The sequence below is a fragment of the Amphiura filiformis genome, chromosome 11 (assembly GCF_039555335.1).
Source record: "Amphiura filiformis chromosome 11, Afil_fr2py, whole genome shotgun sequence".
Lineage (NCBI taxonomy): Eukaryota > Metazoa > Echinodermata > Ophiuroidea > Amphilepidida > Amphiuridae > Amphiura > Amphiura filiformis.
Genome location: NC_092638.1, coordinates 65,253,438 through 65,279,913, shown reverse-complemented (window position 1 = coordinate 65,279,913; position 26,476 = coordinate 65,253,438). Strand labels below are relative to the sequence as shown.

Below are 26,476 nucleotides of genomic sequence, written 5' to 3'. Positions count from 1 at the left end.
TCATGTCACAACGGTATTTTCTAAGTGCCAAAGAGGGCGCTTTTTACTTGCACAATTTTTTTAGACAGGCTGTAAGCTAATCGTATATTTGTTTCATATCTGGAAAATGTAGAATCGATAGGAGCCCACTAACTTCAAGTTGGTAAATATTTGTTTTATTTTTTCTTTATTACAAGTATATTACCTACCTTTTGCGAATTATGATGACTATAACAATGAGTAATACAAGCAGCAAAATAACGCCACCAACAACACCACCAATGACACCTGCAATGTTTGCTGAAGAGCCTATATATTTGTTCAAGAAAGAGTAAGATTTCTCTGTTAATCTGAAAACATAACGAATTGATTCCGTTTAGGTATAAGTTGAAATATGTGTGAACATTACGCCAAATAACCAGCTTTGAAGAAATTTAACCAATTTCACAGATCGTACATTATGACTTTAAATAATGAATATACATGTATCCATATATTTTAAATTAATATCCTTTGTAATTTGCATATTGATGGTGTTATATTTTCAATATATGGTGTTCAAGATTTATCAGTTGTTTAATCTATAAATATGATATTAAGCACTTCTTTGCAAACAGTTGCATGTGCTGGCAAAGGTAACTTTCCGGTCCCCGCCTCTTGAAGTAGTGTCTCAATTTAAAACAATTCAACAAAGATAGCAAACAAAAATATGTCTAGGTATTTCATTATTGCCACGAACCAATTAATGTCAGAATTTTGGTCAAAGATTCTACTTTCTCTTATCGTAAAAACGTTTTTCGTCCTAGATTTACCTGGTGGCAACGAAATCCTTGTACTTGCTCGATACATCTCACTGAACGGTCCCGGACCCTCTATAGTATATGCACGCACTTGAAAAACATATGTTTTGTTGCTAAGTAACGCAGACAAAGTTATCTCTTCAAGTGTTGTGTTTTCTCTGTTAACAGCATCTTGCTGTGACTGTAGCCAATACTCGTATTCATAGGCGATTATTTTGCCATGTCGCGATCCGCATGGTGGTAGGTTCCAAGTGAAAGATAGTTGACCATCTTCTAGTGCCTTGCCCTGAAGATTTTGGGGTTGACCAGACGGAGCTATGTATATAAAATGCACAATAATACATTTGTAGTCAGTGTTAATTATGATAGTAAATGCGATTATTAAAACAGGATAAATAAAATTTAATACACTTTGCAAAATCATCAATAAATTATTGATTTGGATGTTTTTGTCTGCGTTCTTTTATTTTCTGGAATGGGTTATAAATCAATCACGTTTGTCGTTTTTTAAGGATAGAACATTCATTTTCGTTTTTGGTACGACCAGTAATTAAGGAAACCACATATGGTACTTGAACTGCTAAACAAAAATAAGAACCCTTATCAGGCTCTTTTTACACTTACACACGAAACCATTAACCCTCGAGCAGTCATTTGAATATCAAACCCTTTTTCTGTCATGTAAATTTAGGACCATCACATATGTATGTTCACAGTTATTCCCTTTGATTGATAAACCAACTCCTCTTTCATTAAGTTTTAGAAAAGAATATGTCGATCTAAATATATTTATCAAGTATAATCTGGGATTATATGACATCAATCTAGATGATTATGTAGTTTTTTAATGGTAGTAACAAAGACTGTCCCACCGTACCAGATTTTCTTCTGATCCTTTGTTGCTGGTAAATCAGCTTTCTAAAACTGAGTGCCACAAGATGAGCTTTTTTCAGCGTATGGTGCCCACTTGGAACCAGCTTCCTAGTATTATCAGATCCACAAATTCTGTTGCTACATTTAATAAACAAGTTTTGATGTTTTACCAGTCCAAATTTGCTCGCACCTTTGATGCAACTTGTGTTTGCACTTGGACCTGTTTTTGTAATTGTCAAAATTGCAGGCAAACGTAACTTAACCTGCATTTTCCCCTTCCATGTTATTTTTCCCCACCCCTCTTTGTGGATTTTGTAGGGCGGTCTTAGAGTTGCATATGCACCTGTTTGCTCCAGCCATTCACTGGACTTTTAAAAAAAAATTCCTTTTATGATATTGTGTAATTTTTGATGTAACTTATGTGCAATATTATATCTTTGTAATTCTGTGCTAGTGATAAAGTGTAATAAATAAATTAATTAATTAATTAAATAAAAATAAATAAAAGCCTTAAATAAAATACAATAATTAAAATGCAATAGGAAAATCTTACCAGCCTCATTTGTGTCAAATCTCTTAGTAGTAGACTCACTCGTAGCGAAAGTACTGTCACCAGATCGTGCTTGTATAGTAGCCTTGTATGTTGAGAAGTATTCAAGCTCAGGAAGAGTTATATCTGATGATGCTACCACAGTATTATTGACCTGCGTATTTGTTTGATCACATGGGTCACGATTAACTTGTATCAATTTTACCACGTAATCAGTCACATTGCAAATACTTCTAGGCTCGTCCCAACTCAGTATATTTTCTACGAGCTGAACATTTGTAATTGTTTCTGGAGCTGTATGAGAAGGACAAAATGGTTTAAACATATTACATATTATAAATATTCGTGTGGAAAACAATAGCTCCTGTCCTTTAACACACAAAAACAATGATAACGATTTTATTTCTTCTGATTAGAAAATGTAAACAAATTTGTGAACAGCTTTAGAAAAGTGGTTGCAATCGTAACCATAATCCTAACCCTAACCTCTTTGTCCTAATTCTTAAACTTTACTACTAGCTCTAATCCGTACTCTTATCCTAACCTAACCTAATGTCTTGTGAAAATTGGTAATCAACCTTTGTGGGATAACCCACTGTGATAACCAATATACTTATATGATTGCATTCATCATGTTTTTATAGTGCAAAAGATAAAGGAAAATATCAAACACTGACCAACATAAACATCCACATTTTCAGGGGAACTATTGTTTCCTTCCGCGTCTTTATTCATGGCACGAATTTGAAATTGATAAATTTTGCATGGCATCAGAGATGTGACTTCAGTTGATGAGATTTGGTTGTTAGCAATTACCACTTCAGTCGCATTTCCCATTAAGCCCTTAATCTTATAAGTGATGATAAATCCACTCAAACCTGAGGAACACTGAATCCAACCTGAATCAGATGGAATCTGAAAGTATAAACAAAACATTCTACCCCAGTTACCTGATCAACAAAGATGGATTATACTTTGTTATTAAAACGAAACTGAGAAATCAAACGCAAGCAAATACCCTGTTATACAGATTTCTGCTAATAACATTATGCACTGTCTGTAAATATTACTAATGTAAAATTCATTGTTTCGAAAGGTACTTTTGAAAATCATTGATCGAATGAACATACCTTCCATGACAGTTTTACTGTCGTGTATTCGACTTGTTTCACGCTCTCTATTGACGGTGAAAGTGTAGGTGCTACAAAAGTAGAAAAAAAAGGTAGAAAAAAGAATAATCATATTTATTATTATATTATTGTTTCGTTCAATTTTTATTTATAATGATGTTGATACCCTACAAATTAACCTGTTTTAAAACGAGAAGGCAACTTATTTCATCAATAAAAAGATATCTGTATTTATTCCGTCATTACTTTGATTTTGCCACGTCTTGTACCACTCCGGGGGGGGACACACATCAAACAATTTTGGAGGGTATGTTCCCCCGGAATTTTGAGGTGGTGGGTCTTCGGGAGCTGACGGTGGGTCTTTCGGAGCTGCGAACGGGGCTGCGAACAAGTAAAACGGGGACTTTTGGAGCTGCGAACAGTAAAAATCAAGGGTCTTTCTTGGTTTTCTGGATGAAAATCGCCTGAAAAACAGAGATATGAGGAATGAGCAATTGTGGGGTCTTTTAGAGCTGAAATGATCAAAATCAAGGGTCTTTCGGAACTCTATTTTGGTCATATATAGGGGGTCTTTCGGAGCTGCTAAATCCAAAAAGGGGGGTCTTTCCGGGGGAACATACCCGTATGGTCATTTGTGTTAAGTGCCCCCCCCGTACCACTCGCCTTAATGAAGTACCTGATTGGCAAAATATGTGATTCATTAATCTATCGTTTAATCGCCCGACGGAGAGGGAATTACCTGCACATTGTGTAGTGGCAGATATATATCTGCCACGCGGTCCTTCTAGTTCCTCGCCATTAACAGTTTTAACTGCTGCCACATCAAAATTGTATACTGACTCTATGGATAAGTCTGAGATTATCTCAGACGAATCAAATGACGTCTGAAATTGGCTTGAAGTTTCTTTTTCACCTTCCTTCCAAAAGTAGATCTTATAGTGGTCAACATGTCCTGTACCATAGTCAATTGCTTGATTCCAGTCACCCCAGGCCAGGAGTACAGAATTACGTGTAGCGTTTGCAGTGATGTGATCATTGTTGGAAAAGTAAGGTAATGCTATGGAAGAGATAAATGCGAGAAAGAGAATCTTTATCCCAGTAAATTCGAAAAAACCCTTCTCCGTTGACAGCACTGGTAAATTGTTTAGGTTTTGTTTTGGGTTGTGAGTGATAGTGCTTAAAAAAAAAAAAAAAAAAGCGCAGTGATTTATAGTGCGCTACGCACAGGCACAACGCCTAGACGTTGATCCACAAGCCTCAGCACACTTTTTACAGGTTGACGCTGACCACTACGGCCCCACATCATTCCACAAACCATTAAACAACAAATCAGGGACTTTGCTGCTTCAAGAGCGCACACCCTATACATTCCACAAATATCTATCGCAACCAGGATCAGCTCCCCGAGTTTCGTACGGGTTACAACGAGACAAATTAGCAGTGAGTTCCTTGTCCAGGGGAATTTCAAGCTAACTCAATTTTTCCACGTGAGCGTACTAGGCACCGCCAGGGTTCGAACCCGCAACCTCTCGCACCACAGTCGAACGCCTTATCGATTGAGCTAACTTGACTGCTTAACTGTTAACCACTTATAATAGGCATATCACCTCAAAAATAATCGCAGCAGAAACACGTTATTTAATGTTCCTACATTATTGAGCTTTATTAAAGCATCAAAAATCAAAAACAGAATTGAAATCGGTCAATGCATTGTGATGTAGTGTCAATTTAAAGATGCTCGTAGATGGAATGAAATCCTGCCACAAATGGCTGTAATGACAAAATTGGCACATTTCGAGATTTTGAAGGTATATTTGGACGCTTGCTTGAAAAATCAGCGTTAATTTAAATATCACATGTAAAATGCCTATCTTTCCTGACTTCGTTACAGAAAACAAAATTAAAAAATTTATCATTGAATAATCATAATAAATTAACCAAATATACTATTTTAGCGATTTCGGCCAATCTGCAGACAAATGAAATCTCAAAAAATGACTAAGTTTCTAATTAATATGCAAAATTGATGATAAAACATGATATAAAGGTGCGGTTTTTTTTTTGCACACATATGTATACAACATTCTTTCAATTGATAACAAAAAATACACAAAAAGTAATTAATTATGCAAATTAGGTAATTACAGCTAATTATGTATTTATGATATTATTATGCAAATTAGGCATGAGTAATTTTAGTTTTTTTTCAATATTTAATGAACGTCTGTTCATTCATCATATTTTTTTAAAGTATGATCCTGTTATGAGGTTGAATAAATGAACTGCAGTTAATTATTTAAAAACAATACACAAAAAAATAAAAATTGACATTTTGACGGTGTCTGGAATATAATTTTCATTTTTACTGTAAACATGGTATGCGTCACCATTACTCAAAGCCAAGTCCGAAAATTAAAAATTAAAATTCAGTTGCAATGAGACTTTAAATTAACATTTTGTCATCTGGATTAACACGGGAGGACAATCGGTAAAATGAACAGCAATTTTACTGTACCGCGTATACAAAAATAGTATGGCCTTGGACACACACAATGGCTTAGAGCTATTGTGGTTTGGAAAATTACTCCCTAGCTTCAACTGGTTTTAGGGAAGTGTTTCATTTGTTGTCGACGGAATTAATTTACATGCTAAGAAAGATTAGTATTTCAGCTAAATGGTGGTAGTTCCTTTACTTCAATAGGCCTATATTTACTGATTTATGAGCGATCTTCAAAATCCATAAAAACAGGCAGTAGCTTTTAAACAAAACAATTTTTAATTTTTAAGGACCCGATGTTAGCCTCGGAAAGGCTTCACACATCATATATTAAAAATTTAAACAATTTGGATAAATGAAGCATATGAAGAAATTCATTTATCGACATGGATGTTTTCTAAAATTGGCCAAATTTGAAGCGCGCCCTTTTCAATTCACTGTTATGCTTGCATGCACAGTGTAGCAGAATTATTGTGCAGCCACTGTGACATACCTACTTATAAAAACATATAAAAATTAGTTTTCAGAAAATTATTGCCACCTCACGAGCTGTGGATAAGGTTAGTTAGGTCTAGAGTAATGATTTAGGTTATGTTTTGGAGCTAGGATTAGTCCTATAGCTAGACTAGGATTAAGAAATTAGGATTGGGGTTAGGATTATGATTGGAGAGACGCAATGATTCTAAAGTTACTCGACCATACACATCAAGAAATAAACATGGACAAAAGTTTGGAATATTTCTATTTTTGTATCAAATGCAGTTTTCAATATTATTAGGAACATGTTTATTGTTCTGCACGCGTCGGGCTCTGTGTGCCGTGGTGTTGCCTTCTTGGATCAAGAAATTGTTCCCGAAGTCTCTTCTTGCAAACGGAAGCATAACTGTATCAAGAACATGCAGGATTGGTCCTGGTTCATGTGTCCTTCTAGCATGCAGAGGTGTGATTTCGACCTACTGTGAAATGCTTCCCATATTGCGATTCCACCACGACCTCCCTGGACTCTAGGTAGGATACAATCCTCAAGCAGGGCCTGACCAACCTGTCTTCAGACCTTGACTCGGCCATCTTGTCTGTAGAGGAGGACCGGGCATCGTTACTGAAGATCACATTACGACAGTGGCCTACTGTCAAATTCCTGTGTCTCTGTGAACATTGCAAGCGCGAATGCCGATGTCTTTGCAGAAGTTTCGGCTTACTTATTGGTCGCTTTGGGCGAAAACCTGCACTAACCAGTCTATTGTTCACAAGTTTCCTGGTAACAGGCGCGTTTGTGGACCTCAGCCATTCTGTTCCTAGCCGAGATTCAGACTTTGTGCGGTCATTGCGGCAAAGTCTCAGAAGAGGTCGGTCTTCCCTGGCGGTTATCTTTCGGGGCCGACCTGACCTTGGTGTAGTAGGTGTAGTAGTTCCGGTCTCTCGACATCCCTTCAAAAGTTTAGAACTGCAACTTGTGTAATACTAAAGCGGCACCAATATCCTTCTGTTTGTAGCCGCGATAACGTAAGTGAATGAGGCAGGCGTATAAATCTGCGCTCAACTCGTATCCCATGACCTTATGAATCATATCGCTCAAATAACTGCGAAAAGGATGCCCGATGGTTCATCGGTCAGGCATAAGAAGCCATTGTCCTACATTACGTAATGTGTAATATAAAATGGTACCTAGGACCTTGCCAGACACCCGTGATCCATTTTGCATGGCTGACGGGTCATTGATGTTAAGAAATCTGTACTTAAAACAGGGCTATGTAAAAAAAAAATCCAAACTTTTGTCCATGACTGTATGTAGATCAAAACAATTCTACTGTTTTATATGGTTCGTTGTAAATAACTATTTTCTTCTGGGGTATCATTAAATATAAGCGAATCTATACATTACCTTGTTGACAGTCATCCCCGCCCCATCCGTAAGCGCATCTTCCATTGTTGCAGACACCACTGTTTTGATCACAGCCTTCTCCTTCATGACAGTGGCACATGAATTCGCATTGTTTACCAAAGTATCCACGACTGCATACATCTTTTCCTATGACAATGTTAATATTAACATAATAAACTTTCTGTTAATAGAATATTAGGGACACTTATAATAAATACATTTCTCTCAAATACGAAGCGTAACCATGAGATGGCTACATTCAATACACTAATAGTACCGGACGCAACAAAGCATGCTGCAGAAATAAAGCAATGTCCAATTATAAAGACACCATCAAGTCAATTGACATGATTATTAAATTTTCTTACCTTGACAGAAGTTATTTCCAAAACCAGCGTTACAATTATTGTCTGAGTTACAACCTATTGCATTATCACAGTCGTCGACATCACAATGACATTCCATATTGCAGTTTGCCCCATACCATCCCTGAGTGCAAGCTGTGAAGTAATTCGAATCAAAAGATGAAATGCTATTTTATTTTCATCAGGGAACACAATTCTTCAGGGAACACAATCAGTGATTTCGGTGTAGGCTCACTTCATGCTTTGTAGTGGGATATAACTTGCTTATGCTTTTAAATTTGGGTATGACTTACATGTTTTGCTTTAATATTGAGGTATATTGAATAAGAATAAGAGCATTCCGAGAAATGCAGGGTCAAAATTTACACAAAGGTTGCAAAAAATTCCCCATATTACAGGAATTTAGCAAATATATAGTTTGAACTACTTACGACCAATCAGTCTGTTATTGACGAAAAGGTCGAAGGTTGGAATCGGGGCTCCATAGGGGTCAAACACAAAAAAGTTACCCAATTGTGATGAAAATGGTCTCAAAATATTGGTTTTGTTACAATCATTCAGAAAGGGTCTTCTTTCTTTCATAATCAGTTCTTTTATCATGGAAAAGTTTTCGATATTTTTGTGATTTTGGATGTCCACTCTTTCTGATTCTGATAGAAGCAAATCTTTTGACAATTCTAAACCCCCGTCTTTCAAGGAAAATGATACATTATGTTGTTACCTTATGAGAATATATAAATGGTTTGCACTTTGAGAGAAAACCGTAAGAAAGTTGTTACATTAAGTGGCAAGTTTGATGTACCATTTACATAAGAATTTTTATGATAGGGAAACCTCATCATCTGATTGATTTTAACCCACCTCTATTGCATAAGGCAATATTGGGCGCAAGCGTAAAGTAGCTCATGCTCTGGTAATTCCGACCTTGGGCGAAAAGACAGTATAATGAGCAACTCCGTGCTGAAAGCTTGTGAATGGCTACTCAGTTATTTTCTTTAAAACAATGAGCTGAAACACTGTGCAATGCGTGCTACTTTTCTTACTATGACATCGCACGCTTATTCAAAATGCTGTCAATGGCGTAAAGACCGATATCCGTCGAATGCAGAGTCAAACACGCAAAATGGTTTAATTAGTCGGTAGAAGGAAACTACTAGTCTTTGAAGACAAAAGGTCATTGAGAACGAAAGGTCACGTGGGTACCTAATAGGGCATCAGATGAATTTGAATCATATCAAACACGTTGTCTTGTGTGTTCGTTTATGGGTTTGAATATCACAATGTTATTTATGTAGTAATCATTACCTTATAATTGTAATCGAAAGTCCTCAGTCCCACAACCCTTGCAAGACATCGGTCATGTTTGACTGTTTTAGAGTCAATCACTGCTTCCGCGCGATCTTCTTCTGTAACCATTTCCAAATTTCTAAAATCATCTTACTTAACGATGTATTTCATTGCCATCTAGAGCGTAATTTAAAATCAACAAGACAACCAAGTTTGCAATTTTACGTTTATACCCACACAAGTACGAAATTGAATCATTTTTATTGTTCCATCAATTCAATAATACCTGTTGTGCAATCAAGTCCAGTGTACCCTGCTATACAGGAACATCCAATAGGATCAGGACCGCAAATCAGTCTTCTTATGCATTCGGAACCTGAACCGCAAGATAAGTAGCCAGAAGCTCCCAATGTATTTCTGCCATGACCTAGACACGAATTATGGTTGGGGTTATTAGTTAATTAAATCTATTCAAGCAAAGACAATGGTTGCTAATAATTTACTTTTTCATTTGGATATTTGTTGAATTTTGATGAACGTACTTACGTTGACCACAAAAAGGGCCGGTGAATCCTGGTTGGCACAAGCATATTCCGTTGTCAGCAGCACAAATACCTCCATTCCAACAGGTTTCGCAGTTGCTGGAACAGTCTTGGCCGTACTTAGCACTTGGACACGCTAAACAAAAAGTAATTAGTATTAGTTAAGTAAAGAATTACACACCCATTTCAAATATATAAGACAACATTTCTGTACACCTAAACAACACGCCAATTTTGTATATTGCGACCAAAAAGTATCTGAACACTTATCATTGGCAATTTCTTGAATTACAAATTGCGTCGATATACGGAAAAATTTGTTCTGCGGACTTTGATACCATATTCGGTTCAGTGCGGCTTTATTCCACTTATCTATACGTATTTGAATGATAAAAGGTAGAGTTTAAAAAAATTTATATTTCCTCTTGGACAATTTCCGCCAAGCTCATAACTATTCATGCTGCAGTTACTGTTCATTTTTCTATATGCCTACACAACGCTCTCACCATTGACGTGTGACCTCGACAAACAGTTTATGTTATAGGTATAGGGCATTGCCTAATTAACGTCACTGTGTGAAAAATAACCGGCCAATATTTTTGTACTCTCTGAAATTCTAGAAAATATAGTTTTGTAACATTTCCTACATTTTTAGCTAATTTAGATGTTTGGAAATATTCGCACTTTGGTGTTTTGGTAAGGAAGGGCACGGCATGTCCTGCAAAATTCCCTGTGTAATTCAAATGAAACTTTTAGTGACTATCACTCACTTGTGGAACGCACTCTACCACTTGACGGATTTTTTTTGTACTTGCTGTCAATCAAGAATAATGTATCATTACCTGTAGGCTAAAAACTGAGTAGGTGGGGCATCTGCAAATGTGGAGCGAGTCAGGGGATTTCAAGTGGGTGATTATTGATTGGCAAGTGCCATATTTGGGTATTGGTGCAGTCCACCATTCAATGTGGAGGATGGGTGAGACTTTATCGATTGATTTTGCTGGAGTAAGTTCCTGTTAAGCAGGTTTAAGTACTGCAAAGGTCGAATCATTCTTGCTGTGCAGCATAACTGCACTATTTTGTAGTTTGATATAGAGGCCCTCTTAGAGAGTTACTTTGTTAAAAACTGAAGAAATAATCTGTACGCATTGCTAAAGTGACATACCTCTGACGATAAGTCTCATAATAGCATGTTCACCCATTTCTCGTCTGCCTGCTTCAAAGCATTCAAAGATACCAGCGTTTGCCAGCCGTACGTTGTCTATTGTCACCTCAGTCTGGTCATTCCAATCTGTGATGATGTCGCCGTTATTGTGAACCCAGCGTACATTGTTAACAGTTGATGTCACAGTGAGTGTAACAGATTCCCCAATACCGATGGTCTTGGTGTAATGGTCTGGTGTTATTTTTGCTGCGAGGCGATACAAAATGTGTATAAAAAAAGTAATAATAACATTTGGACCGTTAGCAAAGAAACTGTTATGTTTCTGATAATTGTATGAGCCCAAAGGGCCTTATACATTGTTATTGGTTTAGAAACAGGTCTGTTCGCAAGCTACTATTTTTTTAGGTAAATGTATGTTGTACAATTTCCCTGGTGTGTCAACTGTGATTACATCTAGACAGCACTTTATTTTGAACGTCAACGGATATCTAATTTAATGAGAAATTCGGTAAACTGGCCTTAACGGCGCACAATGTTCATTGCATTGTAGCTCAATAATACACTCAGAACCAATATTGGCCTAATGATATATAGGAATAATTGAGTAAGATTTGATATTTCCTTAGAGATGTACTTTTCAGAGGGCTGAGCTTTCGGGAGGAACTCTAGCGTGTGCCATCTTCAGAGCAACTAAATAAACATGATGATGCGCCTTATATACACTAGGGGGACTGTCAAAATGACATGTCAAAGTGATTGACATAAAGTGTCAAGAGCGGGATGTCAAAATGATTGACAGGAAATGTCAATGAGTCAAAAAAAGGAGAACTTCCTGTGTAGAGAGCAAACAGGCTAATTAACTTGGTCAGATGTCCTTTGAATAATCTATTCCATTCAGGAGGAATGTCCACTCCTTTGTCCCTTTTGAAATTGTCTCTAGTGGAATGGAAATGCCAAGCTTCCATGAACTTCCGTTCAGACCATTCGGTGTTCATGTCCAAAATCTTGGTATTGTCCCATTAAATGTCATGTTGGTTTGCCACACATGCTCAGCGATTGCTGATTTTTGTGTGTTGCCAGAGTCAGTATCTCTTTCAGCTTTGTTTCAGATGGACATTTTATTGTGAAAGGACCTATAATGTCATTGTATAATTCCACATAGCCCCCGAATGAAAAGTATTCAATTATCTTTGTAATCACTCAAAAAGCATTCTGTGTGAATTTTACATCCGATCTAAGTGCTATTCAATTTCTATGGGCCTTTTTAATTTACATGTTAAGTCTATGGGGGTGACGATTAGAAATGGACGGCAATATTAAAAAAACCCTAATTTTGGACCATTTTAGAAACTAAAATGACCATAAAAACAGAATAGCACTTAGTTCGGATGTAAAATTTACACACAATGCTACCTGAGTGAGTACAAACATAATTAAATACATTTCATTCGTGGGCTATAGCAAAAACGAAAAATGTCCTATACCTTAATGGTTATGAAACAAAGGTGCTTTGGTTCTCTTCTTCAAAGTTCTGCCAGTTTCACCAATGTAAACTTGGTCATAAGCTCCACAAGGTATAGAATAGTGGAGATCCTTGGCAATATGGACCTTGGGGTGTACTAGTTGCTGTTTTAGAGTATTGGTCGTTTTGAAGTAAACGCGAAGGTTTTTCTTCCGAAGAACTTTGTGTATAGCTTTAGAGGTCCCAGCTACGTACGGCAAGATTACAGTTGTTGAGCTTCAAAGGTTGTCGGATGTGAGTCTTCTCATGGCGTTTCTCCTCTCCTAAGCGTTCGACGAAACATTGTCATCTCTTTGGGACAGTGATCGCAGCACTGAACGTTTGGCTGATTGTGGATGGTGCGAGTCAAAGTTAAGATACTGGTCAGTGTGAGTTTTCACACTGTAGTCATTGAGCATGTGTGGCATGTGTGGCAAAACCAACATGGCATTGACTGGGACAATACCAAGATTTTGGATATGAACACCTAGCCTATCTCCGTCAGGCCCTATCGCGGCGGCGTCCTACTTTACCCACAATCCTGTTCGTTTTTACCCATAATCCTGTTCGGCCGCGAATAGGGCCTGACAAAACTTGTGTGTTAAAAAGTGTAGCACTTTCTGGCAGGATTCCTGCCATTTGAGCGTGCGCAGTAGTGTCCTGTTTTGTCATAAATATCAGCGGTACAGGTTTATTGTGCCGGGATCGTGTCATCACACACGTGAAGTTGTTTACATAAACTGTGTCGTTGGTGATCGTAATTTAACCATTTAATCATGTATTTCATGATTATTTTGGAGGAATCGCTACATTTATTTGTTCAGAATAGCTTCATCATCAGTAAAAGGGCATGCAGAACCCCTGTGCAGAACCGGCCGGGTAAGGGCTTGTGTTTTCAGACACAGACATGATCATGTAGGCCCGGGCATGTAGGCCGAATGCAAGTTTTCATCTACCGTCAACGTAGTCAGGTATTCATGGTATTAATTATGGATGATTATCCGAGAAATATCTTTGTCAAACGACCTGCATAGTTATGCATTGTATGCATGCCTGATCTGCAAGAAAGCTTATGCACAAGCATGCAATATTATCGGGTTTCTGATGCCTGGCCCTGAGGCTGAGAATACTGACTGCTGAGACTGATCATGCCGAGGCCGCAGTGCAGTGTGTAAAAATCTTTACTCACAAAACTGCATTGACAGAGTATAAGCTTCAGCTTATAATAAATTACTTTAAAAGGGAAAGGATTCGGGCCTATGAATATGATGTCATCCCGGATGTTTAATATGTGTTTGTCCAGACCGACTTGTTTTCAACAAAAATATTATTATTATTGCCATATTGGTGTCCATAGTTCTACCATTTTGCAACCTGCTGTGATGTGGCAGTGAGTAGATGTCAGTGACATGACTGCGCATTTCATTGCATTTGGGCGCAGCTTCAAGTTCAAATAGCTAGCGTACCATGAAATTGCTGGTGTACACCTGCACACGAGTAAGGACACCACATAGATTGCTGATGTGTAAGTGAAAATAGCCTCCACAATGCGTTGACATCACTGATACATGGGTGAAAAATATAGCTAGGAGTACAGGACTCTTTTAAATTATACTAGGCCCCTATAGTGTCTGTGACTACTATATGGCCTAGGCCTGCCCTAGTAGGCCTATATACATGATTTAATGTTAAAACTATGATATGTGATGTACGACTGCACAGCTAGGCCCGACATTTAGGCCTGCGACTGAAGGCTACTGAAATTCAAATGATTTTTGGAGTTCTTGTAGTTGTACATGTATGCCCTAATATGAAAGTAAAACTTGTGTCACAATCGTTGATCGTCGGCACCACACCGCATCGCAAATGCGGTGGTAGTATGAACGGACCTTAAGGTTCGTTCATACTACCACCGCATTTGCGATGTGTTGCTTTGCGATGCGGTGCGTTGCCGCACTGCATCGTACTGCAAACTAAAGGTCCGTTCATACTACCACCGTATTTGCGATGCGTTGCTTTGCGATGCGGTGCGTTGTCGCACTGCATCGTACTGCAAGAACTGCATTGCGATATCGCAATAAAGTTAAATACATTTTAACTTGGACATGCGACGAGTTGCGTTGAGTTGCGGCAAAAGTAATCGATATATCGGCATCGCAAAGCAACGCATCGCAAATGCGGTGGTAGTATGAACGAACCTTAAAGGTCCGTTCATACTACCACCGTATTTGCGATGCGATGCGGTGCGTTGTCGCACTGCAAGAACTGCATTGCGATATCGCAATAAAGTTAAATACATTTTAACTTTGAGTGCGACGAGTTGCGTTGAGTTGCGGTAAAAAGTAATCGATATATCGGCATCGCAAAGCAACGCATCGCAAATGCGATGCGGTGCGTTGTCGCACTGCATCGTACTGCAAAATTGCATTGCGATATCGCAATGAAGTTAAATACATTTTAACTTGGAAATGTGACGAGTTGCGTTGAGTTGCGGTAAAAAGTAATCGATATATCGGCATCGCAAAGCAAAGCATCGCAAATTATGCGGTGGTGGTATGAACGGACCTTTAATGTGCGAGTACTGTGGATCTGGTCACAAGGATTTCTTCATTTCCCTTGGAACTAATACCCAAGTGAGCGCTCTAAGTCTAATACTAGAGCTAGCCTCAGCTAGGGCTAGGCCAAACTGCAAACGATATCGCAGTAAAGTTAAATACATTTTAATGTGATGTAGTATCAGGTAAATCAGGTTTCTGATGGTATAAAAATCTCAACTTGGGGATGAGGCTGTCAATCGGGTCACAGACCTTGAATATGTCAATTGCACAAGATACGGTATGTGTTTAAAGGGTTTAAAATGGAACTTCTAGGACTACACTATGCACTAGTGGTCAACTTGCATAAGTTGGTGGTGGCGCAATTCCACCCTTAGTAGCTTAGGTTCCGTCTTCTATCCTTTTACGTGCCTGATGGATGGTCATATGTCTACGGAGCCCCAAGTGACATGAAAGAAAATAAAAATCTCGGACCCTGGGTTACTAAGCCGGGCCCCGAGTTAGTAAGTAGGGCCCCGAGTTACTAAGTGGGGCCCTGAGTTACTATCGCGGACCCGAGTTACTAAGTCGGGGCCCCGAGTTACTATCTCGGACCCTGGGTTACTAAGTCGGGCCCCAAGTTACTTACTCGGACCCCGAGTTACTAAGTCAGGGCCCCAAGTTACTAAGTAACTTGGGGCCCGACTTAGTAACCCGGCGTCCGAGATAGTAACTCGGGGCCCTGACTTACTATCTCGGACCCCGAGTTACTGAGTCAAGGCTCCGAGTTACTAAGTTGTGGCCCTGAGTGACTAAGTCGGGCCCTGAGTTACTAAAGCGTTGCCCTGAGTTACTAAGTCGGGCCTGATTTAGTAACTCGGGCCCCGAGTTACTAAGTCATGGCCCGAGTTACTAAGTTGGGGCTCATAGTAGCAGCTGCCTCTTCATAAGTATGTATTCAGGACTCATTGTGTGACTGGTTCTGTGGTGCGAGCACTGAACTAAAATCTTGGTAGGGGTGTGCAGTGCAGAGTAGTCACTAGTCCCATTACATAACTTTAGGAACTGAATTCAGACAAAAAAGGAGCATCTGAAGGGGTTGGAGTGTTGTTGTTTTTGTCACTTTGTATGATCAGGGAAGTGATGATATATTGTAAGAGAAGAGTCAATCTGGTCACAACATTAATGATTTCTTGCATGTTTTTAATAATAAAATGCTACTTTTTCTTTGTTATTATTAGTGGTGCAGTTTGATCCGGTTGTGAAGTGTGCACTTTTTTTATTGTTTATTTCTTTATCATAAAACTTAGAAAAGATAAAACAGGTGTTTTAATTCTTTTTCCTTTTTATTCCCTGTACTTGGGACTGGTGGGGGAAAAGACACACGACAGAGATGTAAGCCACGAAAAAACTCCTGTGAAAGGCATGAAAATTCCACGAAAAGAACCAAACCAAAACAAACCCAGGAAATTTCCCCGAAAACTTACATCTCTGGTACAAAGAGAATAACCACCAGCTCCCTGCTCTTAATCAACTACTGCTCATACAATCAAATCACACATTATGAAAGTTATTTTAAAATTAAATACGGTACATGGAGATGATCTGTGTCCAGAAGAAAGTGAATGCACATGGCAAGAAGCACGGACAGCCAAAAAGCTGGGTAATGATAAACACAGATCAACCCAATAGGTGCATTGACATAATAATAAGGCTGGCATTTTTGGACGGGCTCGCGGGTACCCGCCCGAGATTACACTGCCCGGGTACCAGAAATTTAATTTTTTTTTTGGTTTTGCAGTGTCCCTGGACCTAGACCTAAATGCTAGGATCATTCATGGTTAACCCAAAAAAAATTTGCACAATGTTTTGTGCATTTTTCAAATTCAATGCATTTTGATATCATTAATAGAGTATGACATGAAAACAAAGTATAAATTTTCATATTAAAAACACAAAACATCGTCAACCATGAATGATCCTAGCATTTAGGTCTAGGTCCAGGGACACTACAAAACCGAAAACTTTTTTTGCAATTTTGGGTACCCGGTTACCCGCCCAAAAAATGCGCCGGGTACCCGGGCAGTAAATTACCCAAAAATGACACCCTACATAATAAACAACAAAATCATGAAGAGTAATCATTATTCATAAGAAAACAACACCCGCCCAAGGTGTTTTAATTCTTGTGACTCTACATGCATTGCGATTGCGATTCACAATGTATGGATGTAGAGTTACAAGAAATATAACACCTGTTTTTGTGACTGAACATCTACAATGGGATTGGTGGCAATTTTTTTGGAATCTTTAATATAAAATCTGTAACTTCCGATTATGAGCATGAAATCTGCCATAGTCTTGTTGGACTTGGATTCGAGTCTGGACTCAGACACAAATGAATTCGGAAGTGGCTGACTGACCTGGATACAAATGGAATCGCTCTGACTCAGATGACTGAGATGAGGTGGACTTGGATAAAAATCTGACCCAATCTTTTATTTCATTTATTTTTGATGAACCCTGCAGGATACTGTTACTGTTAACATCAGTAAGGAAAACTACGGTATGAATTTCACTCCTGGAGGAATGTGAATTAGGGGTGGTGCAATAATTATGTGTACCCGGGGGGTGAATTATAGGGGGGGCAAAGATTTTTTGGCAGGCCAAAAGGGGGGGGCAAGCATTTTTTGGCAGGTCGAAAGGGGGGGGTCAAGCGATTTTTGGCCGGTCGAAAGGGGGGGGCAAGCAATTTTTGGCACAGATATTTTGGGCACCGTTTCTATATTACGCCCTAAAAAGCGCAGGAAAACGTTACGAACACGTTCAAATATACAAAATTTCCTGCTCGCTGCGCTCGCATTACATGTTAAGACAATTTAAGGTTTTAAATTCGGGTTCCCAAAATCTTGCATGTGTAAGGGGGGGCAAAGATTTTTGGCACGTCAAAAGGGGGCAAAGGTTTTTGGCACGTCGAAAGGGGGGGGCAAAGGTTTTTGGCACGGCCAAAGGGGGGGGGGGGGCAAGCGGCTTTTGGCAGACCATTTTGAAAATTCACCCCCCCCCCCGGGGTACACATAATTATTGCACCACCCCTTAATGATTGTGAATGTTACAATTGCTCTTTTTCATATTTTCAGTTCAGCAAAATGCCAGCACCCATTGCTTGCTAATCATTCATCTATTGTTGCTGTAGGCAAAACTTGTTATAGTTGAAATCCATCTTCTTGATCTGCAAAATAACAACAAAAAAGAACGCTAAATCAATAAAAGTAAAGAATATTGATATGCAATCATGTACGGTATTACAGCATGTTGGCTTTCAAAATCGTAACACATTCCAATTTCAAAAGTTGTTGAAATAGGCATAAAAAATTGCTTGATTGGCGTAACCAGATGACCCATTTAGCTGAACTTTTCTTCTTTAAAAAAATTTAATTCATTTATTTTTCATTTTGCAAAAAAAAAAAAAAAAGGGTCGGGACTCTTTTGGGGTCGGTCAGGCTACGCCGATCAAACATTTTTTTAGGCCTCATGCGGAAGTGGTACGATGAGGCCTCCTGAAGGCCCCTCATTTGAACAGTTAAAATGTTGTTGTTTTTGCAAATGTAACAACACCATTCATGCATTTTACACTATTTTTGCCCATGATCAGGGTGAATATTGGTGGAAAGGAGCTCCTTGCCCCTTTTCTATTTCTTTTCCTTTGTCCTCCAGATTATCTCTTTCATTTTTTTGTCAGAGGGGCAGTTTTTCTTTCATTTTTTGTCAGAAAGGTAGTTTTTCTTCCATTTTTGTCAGGGGAAAAGCTCAGGGGCACTCTGCCCCCTGCGGGCATACTCGGCCTACATTGGTTATTTGGTTTACATTTTTGTCTTAATAAACACAAAACATTTTGGTCTAAATAACACAAAACTTATGACCTGTATGCATGACTTCCAGTTCAAAATTCAATATGGAAGTGATCATATCTTTCTCTCACAATGTTTTTGTTGTTTAATTTGTACATACCTGATAATTGATTGTCATCTGAGTTGTGAAACTTCAAGTTGCTGAACACTATACAGTCATGTTGTGTACTGAAAAACAAACAATACAAAACATTTAGTAGTCTTGGTTTATTTACATTTAGGCCTATTTTTAGAATTCATAAACATTGACCATAGTATTTTTTTTACTTGCTTCAAGTTTGATAGTTAACATCAGTTGGGCCTACTTTCAGTGTGCCACCTCCAACAGACCACCATTGTATGTGTACGCTCTGCGGCTGAAGGATTAGGTTGGCGTACCGTACCGCATTTGTTCCATTAACCGCCCACCTACATAATTTGTAGTGACTTTACATCAAGCAAACTGATAATATTACATTATTAGTTCTGCCCATGCAAATCTGAAACATATGACACACCACGATGATAGATGAATATTTTGGACCTTTATTTACATCTTCTTGGCCTAAGAAATGTAAAAAATCAGCGCCCACCCAAAATGATTTTAAATGATTTTGTTAAGCGCCCTGGGCAATGGAACAAATACGGTACCTGTGATTTGATAATTTGTTGCAATCACCAAAATGCGCACACTATTAAGACCCTACACCTTGAGTTTGGTGACCTGGTTTCAAAGAGTTCCAAATCAATTCAGAGCGGTGTCGCTCTGACGTATGAGAACAAAATACAATTGTTGGAGTGGTGCTGCGCGGAAAGAGTGCCATTCAGTCTCAGAGTCATGCCACTGCCGCTCAGTGGTGTGCCGCTCGGCTTGCAGACAAGTACAAATGGCACGGTGAAGCGTCATGCCGCTGAGCGGCAAAAAGTATGAAACCAAGCATTAGGCGGAAAAAATAAGACTAATCTAGCTAGCATCCTGTTGGGCGCAGTGCTTACGCTAGTTGTTGTGTAAATGCAATGCATGACTGGCGCACGCTTAATATTTAAATGTAAATTTACGCAAGCGTGAGTTGGGACTTTATTGACGCACGCAGTAACAAAACCCGAATAATTTCCGCCTTATATATAAGGCAAAATAAAAAAATAAACATGTTTCACGTCCCCTCCCGCTTCCTTATTTGAGGTTTCCTCAAATATATTTTTATTTTTTGAAATTCAGTTATAACTTTTCAAAAAATATGTCTAGGAAGTTGGAATGCTTTCTATAGCTTTGTTAAGGGATCTAAAATGAGCGTCTATTGCGTTTCGACAGTTTTTTGTGGGACATGAGAGCACCTCAGACCTATCGAATTGCATTCTGAATACGAAGCATGTCTTTCTGATATCAAATAATTTTCATTTTTGAAAATCACAATATAATACAAATTTTATGACAAATTATAAAAAATCGATATTTTTCAAATTTTTGATATATAACAGTACTCAAGTAAATTATATAAATCTAATGACATATTCTTAAAGTGTATGTAGCAGGAAGAAAAGCCGACGGTCACTTGAAAATTTTGACCTTTCATATTGAAGATATGGATTTTTTTCCCAAAAGACCTATTTTTTTGGGTGTTTTGGGAAAAAAAATCCATATCTTCAATACGAAAGGTCAAAATTTTCAATTGATCGTCGGCTTTTCATCCCATCTACATACACTTTAAGTATAAATCATCAGATTTATAAAGTTTACTTCAAGTACTGTTAAATATCAAAAATATCAATTTTAATGATTTGCCATAAAATGTGTATTAAATTGCGAATTTCAAAAATCAAAATTATTTGATATCAGAATGACATTCTTCGTATTCAGAATGCAATTCGATATGTCTGATGTGCTCTAATGTCCCACAATAAATACTGTCCAAACGTTCATACCCCAGCCCTTAAGATACAAGAAACATTTTAGGAAGGTTTTGTGATCATTGGAGGGGTGTAACTCTCAGAACAACAAAATAAAAAGGGCCTCCTCCTTTTCCAGGCATTATTGTATACGCTAAGACAGCTCTAAGTATGGGTATTTACACCAATTTTGCGATAAAAATAAAAAATAAAAGCCCCTCCTCCTCCTTTTTTTCAAAACCCGGACGTGAAACATGTTTTATTTTTTACTTGGCCTAACTAGATTTCGCGGTTCTCGGGTTGGGTGGTTCTTGTGACTATCTCTCATTACCCAACACCCGTTACCCATATAGGCCTACTGCCCTGACCTTTTAAACTACTAATAGGCCTCTGCACGACTAGTGCACGTGTGCCGTTTTGGAATCCGATGAGATGCACCTGCACGATTAACCACACTGTAATGCTTTCCGATGCTCGCACTACGCCCATGACGCCCGTGGGTATACTCCGCGCACTACGCGATAGCTCGCACGCGATACGCACCGCGAGCACGCGTTAGCGAGCCACGCGCACGCGATAGCGCGCGGACAGAGGGACGGACGGACACGCCATGATTAGTATTATGATACCAGTATTAAACAAACCAGCAGTACAACCATACAACGCTCAACAGTTGAAGTTCAGTGACAGTGTGACAGTTCAGACTTCTGTCCGAGTAAACTTACCACAATTTCAAACGGCACAAATCTCAGACTCAGTATTCACCCATTGAATCATCTCTGGTATGTCAGGTTGCAGATGCCATTAATGTGCAGGACGGTGCAGAAGTATTTTGACGATCAGGCTCATGCAGGGCTGTCAACTCTCACGCATTGGCCGTGAGTCTCACGCATTGGGTCACTTTCTCACGGTCTCACGCCAAGGTAGTATAATCTCACGCCAAGGTAGTAAAGCTCACGCAAAAAGCTGGAAAATGAGTAAAATCTCACGCATCGTCATGAATAATTTGTTGCTCCTACCCCCACCCCGCGTTTCACATTCTCGAGCGCCGTGGCTCAAATAATCCTGGTACAAAATGAACATTGGGAGTCGGCAAATCCCGGTACGTCTCTGTCTCACGCCAAGCAATTCCAAAAAGTTGACAGCCCTGGCTCATGTCATTTCACATTTTCAGAAGCACCTGCAGTTTTCAATACACACTATACACATGTATATCATATGTGCATGTGTATAGCATGCATGCATTGCATGGTGCCATCCCCGGTTACGATATTTGTCCTTATCAAATATAGGCCTACGTAAAATTGAGCACTGTATATGCCCAAGTGGAGTCCAGGTGTGCCCACTTACTCAAAGTTTCTACATGCTTCATTGAAAGTCAAGAAAGATTAGTAAAAGTTATCTTGGCAGGGAAATTACATTCGAAATTTACATCTAAGCGACAGTAAAAATAAACTGAGCCAGCGCATCGCTGAAGTGAATTTCGATCTTATATGCTTGAAAAATCCATATTCATGAGGTGACGTTTCATGACGTAGGGTCAAATTCTACTGCTACACTCTATGCGCTATATTTTTGTCAGTCTCCGAACCGGCACAGAGAAGCGGCCGTGCGCATAGGTTAGGAGACTGACGGATTTAGTCTAATGAACACCATGGTCTGAAAGGAAGTTCATGGAAGCTTGGCGTATCCATTCCACTCCAGACAATTTCAGTAGGGACAAAGGAGTGGACGTTCCTCCTGAATGGAATAGATTATTCAAAAGGACTTCTGACCAAGTTGAATATCCTGTCAATCATTTTGACATCCCCCTCTTGACACTTTATGTCAATTACTTTGGCATGTCCTATTTTGACAGTTGCCCTAGTGTATATAAGGCGCATAATCATGTTTATTTAGTTGCTCTGAAGATGACACTCGCTAGAGTTCCGAAAGCTCAGCCCTCTGAAAAGGACATCTCTAGTGATAATGGCGCATATCACTAAGTAAGCGACTCATTGAAATACGCGTAGAATGAATTGTCTTTCTTTGCTTGCAGTGCATGATACGAATGATTTTTTTAATTATTTTGAAGTAAGATAGACCCTCATGTTTTATCAGTATGTTTTTCAAGTACTCAATGGCATATCTGCGTGGGGTAGGGTGGTGAGGTATTAGAGTGGGTGGGGTATTAGCGTGGGATAGAGTGGTGGGTATTAGGGTGAGATATAAGGGAAGGTTGGTAGGGATAGAGTGATGTGGGTAGTGGGGTCTGGGTATGATGATAGAAGGTGATACGGGGGTATAAGAGTGGTGTAGGGTGGTAGGAGTAGTGCATTAATGAGATTGAGCATAGAGTACATGAGTGTAGTATGGATAGGATGATGGGTGTGGTGGTGTCAGGTGTATTAGTGGGGTAAGGTGGTGGCCGTTAGGGTGGTGGGTGTAGTGTGGTATAAGGGTGGGTATGGTAGTGGGGGTATGAGTGTGAGGTAGGGTGGTAGGGTAGGGCGGTTGTTAACCAAAAACATAACTCAACAGCACACTAAACATCACCTTTGCACCTACTTGATCCTATAAATAAGTCCCATGGTACGGCGAAGCTATGTCCATTGTTTCGCAATTACATTTCTTAAAATCCTCATGCCATAATGCTTTTACGTAATGCAACTTACGTGATCGGCCTTGCGGAAACGGAGAAGGTCTATCAGTAAAATTCAATTAATCTGTTTTTACTTCTGAGTTGTTAATATTTGAATGAGCACTCCGTCCAATCTCGTGAATGGATAGGCGAATCCACTTCAGAGGTAGGATAGGTAGACCACGGTTAAAATTCCGGCTAATTTTTGGGTATGATATAATTCGTTATTATGATACTGAGCTAATTTGCATTTCTTTTCTGATTTTTAATTTCAAAAATAGTTTCTTTCAAATGTTTTTCAAATTTTCAAAAACAAAAAGCACATATTATTTTTTACATCAACGGGCGTCAAGGTGGAGGCATTGTGATTATACAATCACAACAAGCTATGAAGATTCCAAATCCATTCTAAGCTACAAACACACCCTTTCTACCATTAGTGGCCTTTCAAAATCAAACTATATGATAGATCTGGCATTGGTTATTCCAACGGCACAGACATACAACACATACAGTCATGTACATTTAAAACACAAACGTTCTAAAGAGAAATTTCACATACAGATCAAGTGTAAACCAATAAATCAAAACACACCAACCAGCATCACACAAAGTCCCCTACCACCACAAAAGCCGAGAACTGTTCTAGTTTAAGATTATGATTATTTATTTTCAATGTAGAGTGTGTGTGTATATACACCATAGCTAATTGCTGTAGAGTTTGTTTGTAAATATTCATAACGTAACGGTTGTTACAATGTATAAACTACCCATATGATGCAATCAAACAACATTGATTGACTTCATTTCCATTCAAAAAGGTTTGATCATTGCATCAAGAATTATCTGACTGTTAGTTTACACCATCCTTAAGGCAAAGTCATTTAACCGAAAGGGGATGCTACCATTTGCAAACATCGTGATAGTTGGTTTTGTGACACGGTTTAAGCTGTCTTCATTAGTAATGTAAGACTTGTTTTATAAATCCGTATCCATTTGTCATTGCGTATTGATCATTGGTACAGAAATATTGTACTACTTGGAAACCAGACCTCCTATAAACATTCCCTTGGTGATATAATCATCAATATGAAAGATACATGACAAAAATTAAGCTGAGGTCATTCAAAGTCAAAGGTCATATTGTAGTCAAATGTTAAAGGGTATAAAGGTTACATTCGTTATTATAGAGGTCATAATATTACATAACAGATCTTACCAGTTTCAGACATCTTGATTATTGGAATTGTAACACGGTTTGAGTTGTATTCTGTTGTGGCATAGAATACTCCAATACGATTGAGACTTGTTGATTTGGGAATTTGTACCTCCATCCGTCTCCAGTTGCCATCACTGCTTCCAAGATCAATTCTCGTACCGTCTGGTAAACCAGACCCGCGTGGAACACTGTCTCCATCACCAGGGTTTTTATATCCTTGTCCCACCTCTCCTGTGCCAGTGTTGCTGGTTCTACCAATCTCAATAAAATCTGCACTTTGTCTGCTCCATGGTAAATAGGCTCTGTATTTTTCTGCAGTATTTTCACCAACAAGGGGACTGCTATCAACAAGAATTACGTCTATTTTGTACTCTGTGGAAATAAAATTATTAGGAGCAGTTGTTAGGCAGTCATGTTAATTGATCCATAGACTTGTACATAGACCAATTTCAGAAGAGTTGAATTTGTGGTTTGGGATTTAAAATTAAAACCAAAGTAGCATTTTATATACCAAAGATATCCACTGAGTATTTGGACAAGTATTTATCAGTAGTACGCTGCAAAAATTGTGTCTAGCATGGAGACATGTCTTCAGACGACATGTCTTAATTTAGCGTCTTTGTGCAAGTCACATATCATAACCACATATCTTGTGGTTAGTCATGACTTTATTCATATGAGTCATGTCTAGTTTAGAGACATAGGAAATTGTGATAAGACACGACTCGAAGCATTAGTGACTTGTTAGAAGTCACTTATTCAATAATGTGTCTTTAATTAGGACATGAAGTAAGACATGTCCCATTCTGATCGTATTAAGATATGACTTAAGGCTAGCTACATACTTTGTTGATGTCTTGTAGCTAGTCATGTCTTGGATAAGGACATAGCTCAAAGTCCTGCCTTTCCACAAAGCATGCATGTCTCCATGCAAGACATGACTTGCATAAGGACATGGCTAAAAAGTGGCTTCAAAGTAAAGGAAGGATTTACGGCAAATCCTTCCTTTTATTTGTGCAGACCCGAGGCCGGAGATTCCCATACGACAACTAAAAACTTTTGTTTGCATTGGTGTGTGCATCATGTAATCGCTAATTTCTTTGCAACCAATCATTCTAATCAAATCAAATTTGCGTATATGGTGCACAATAATAATAGCTACGCTGCGCTTTTTAAATTGTTTTATTCCAATATTCATTTCTTGACCTATGTTCAAATTCATTCACTCCGAGCTCAACTAAAACTTTAATATCTTACATTCTAGCATACTAACACTGGCAATGGTTTCCTGTTATAGGCATATATAAGTATCATTGTACTTACCAGCAGCCCACGTTTCCCAAATGCATATAAGCATTACTGACACAAAAATTTGTACACCAACTGCATGGACATGCATGACGAGACTTTTGTATAGTATACACGAGTCAACTAAACTATTTAGAATCATGTGATTTCATTGCTAGATTTTCATCGAGTGTTGTGTGGAACAGAACGAGTTGTTTTTGCTTGCATCCCGGATTTGTTTGTTAAACTTTGCCTGATCCGCCTCATTATAGCATGTATTTGAATCACCGCAATAATATCTCATTATTGGACGACAAATAGTCCTATACGATTGTCATGATCACTGACAATTTACAATTATCACGTTGAAGTACTTCCTTCTATCGTTTATACCATAATACCGACGTACTTGGTATCGCTTATATTGTCTAAATAAGGAAGTTATGAAAAAGTAAATATCATTTCAAT

General features: G+C 38.6%; 1 protein-coding gene and 1 long non-coding RNA gene across 2 annotated transcripts in view; both read right to left on the bottom strand.

Annotated features, from left to right (window-relative positions):
- The window catches only part of LOC140165157 (uncharacterized), a 38,933-nt gene extending 12,457 nt beyond the window's left edge, over positions 1 to 26,476 (bottom strand). The window contains exons 1-13 of the mRNA XM_072188599.1: positions 26,045 to 26,476; positions 24,722 to 25,093; positions 11,071 to 11,316; positions 9,910 to 10,041; positions 9,650 to 9,790; positions 8,080 to 8,211; positions 7,712 to 7,858; positions 4,072 to 4,389; positions 3,333 to 3,403; positions 2,880 to 3,117; positions 2,206 to 2,496; positions 792 to 1,094; positions 189 to 288 (exon numbers count right to left, since the gene is read on the bottom strand). Coding sequence (XP_072044700.1) covers positions 189 to 288; positions 792 to 1,094; positions 2,206 to 2,496; positions 2,880 to 3,117; positions 3,333 to 3,403; positions 4,072 to 4,389; positions 7,712 to 7,858; positions 8,080 to 8,211; positions 9,650 to 9,790; positions 9,910 to 10,041; positions 11,071 to 11,316; positions 24,722 to 25,093; positions 26,045 to 26,171 — 2,618 coding nt within the window. The 5' untranslated portion in view covers positions 26,172 to 26,476. The remainder of the gene's footprint in view (positions 1 to 188; positions 289 to 791; positions 1,095 to 2,205; positions 2,497 to 2,879; positions 3,118 to 3,332; positions 3,404 to 4,071; positions 4,390 to 7,711; positions 7,859 to 8,079; positions 8,212 to 9,649; positions 9,791 to 9,909; positions 10,042 to 11,070; positions 11,317 to 24,721; positions 25,094 to 26,044) is intronic.
- Positions 18,210 to 21,662, bottom strand: LOC140164089 (uncharacterized). Its single transcript, XR_011860490.1, has 3 exons — positions 21,608 to 21,662; positions 19,117 to 19,184; positions 18,210 to 18,337 (listed from the first exon to the last, which is right to left on the bottom strand). It is a non-coding gene; the product is annotated as an uncharacterized lncRNA (long non-coding RNA).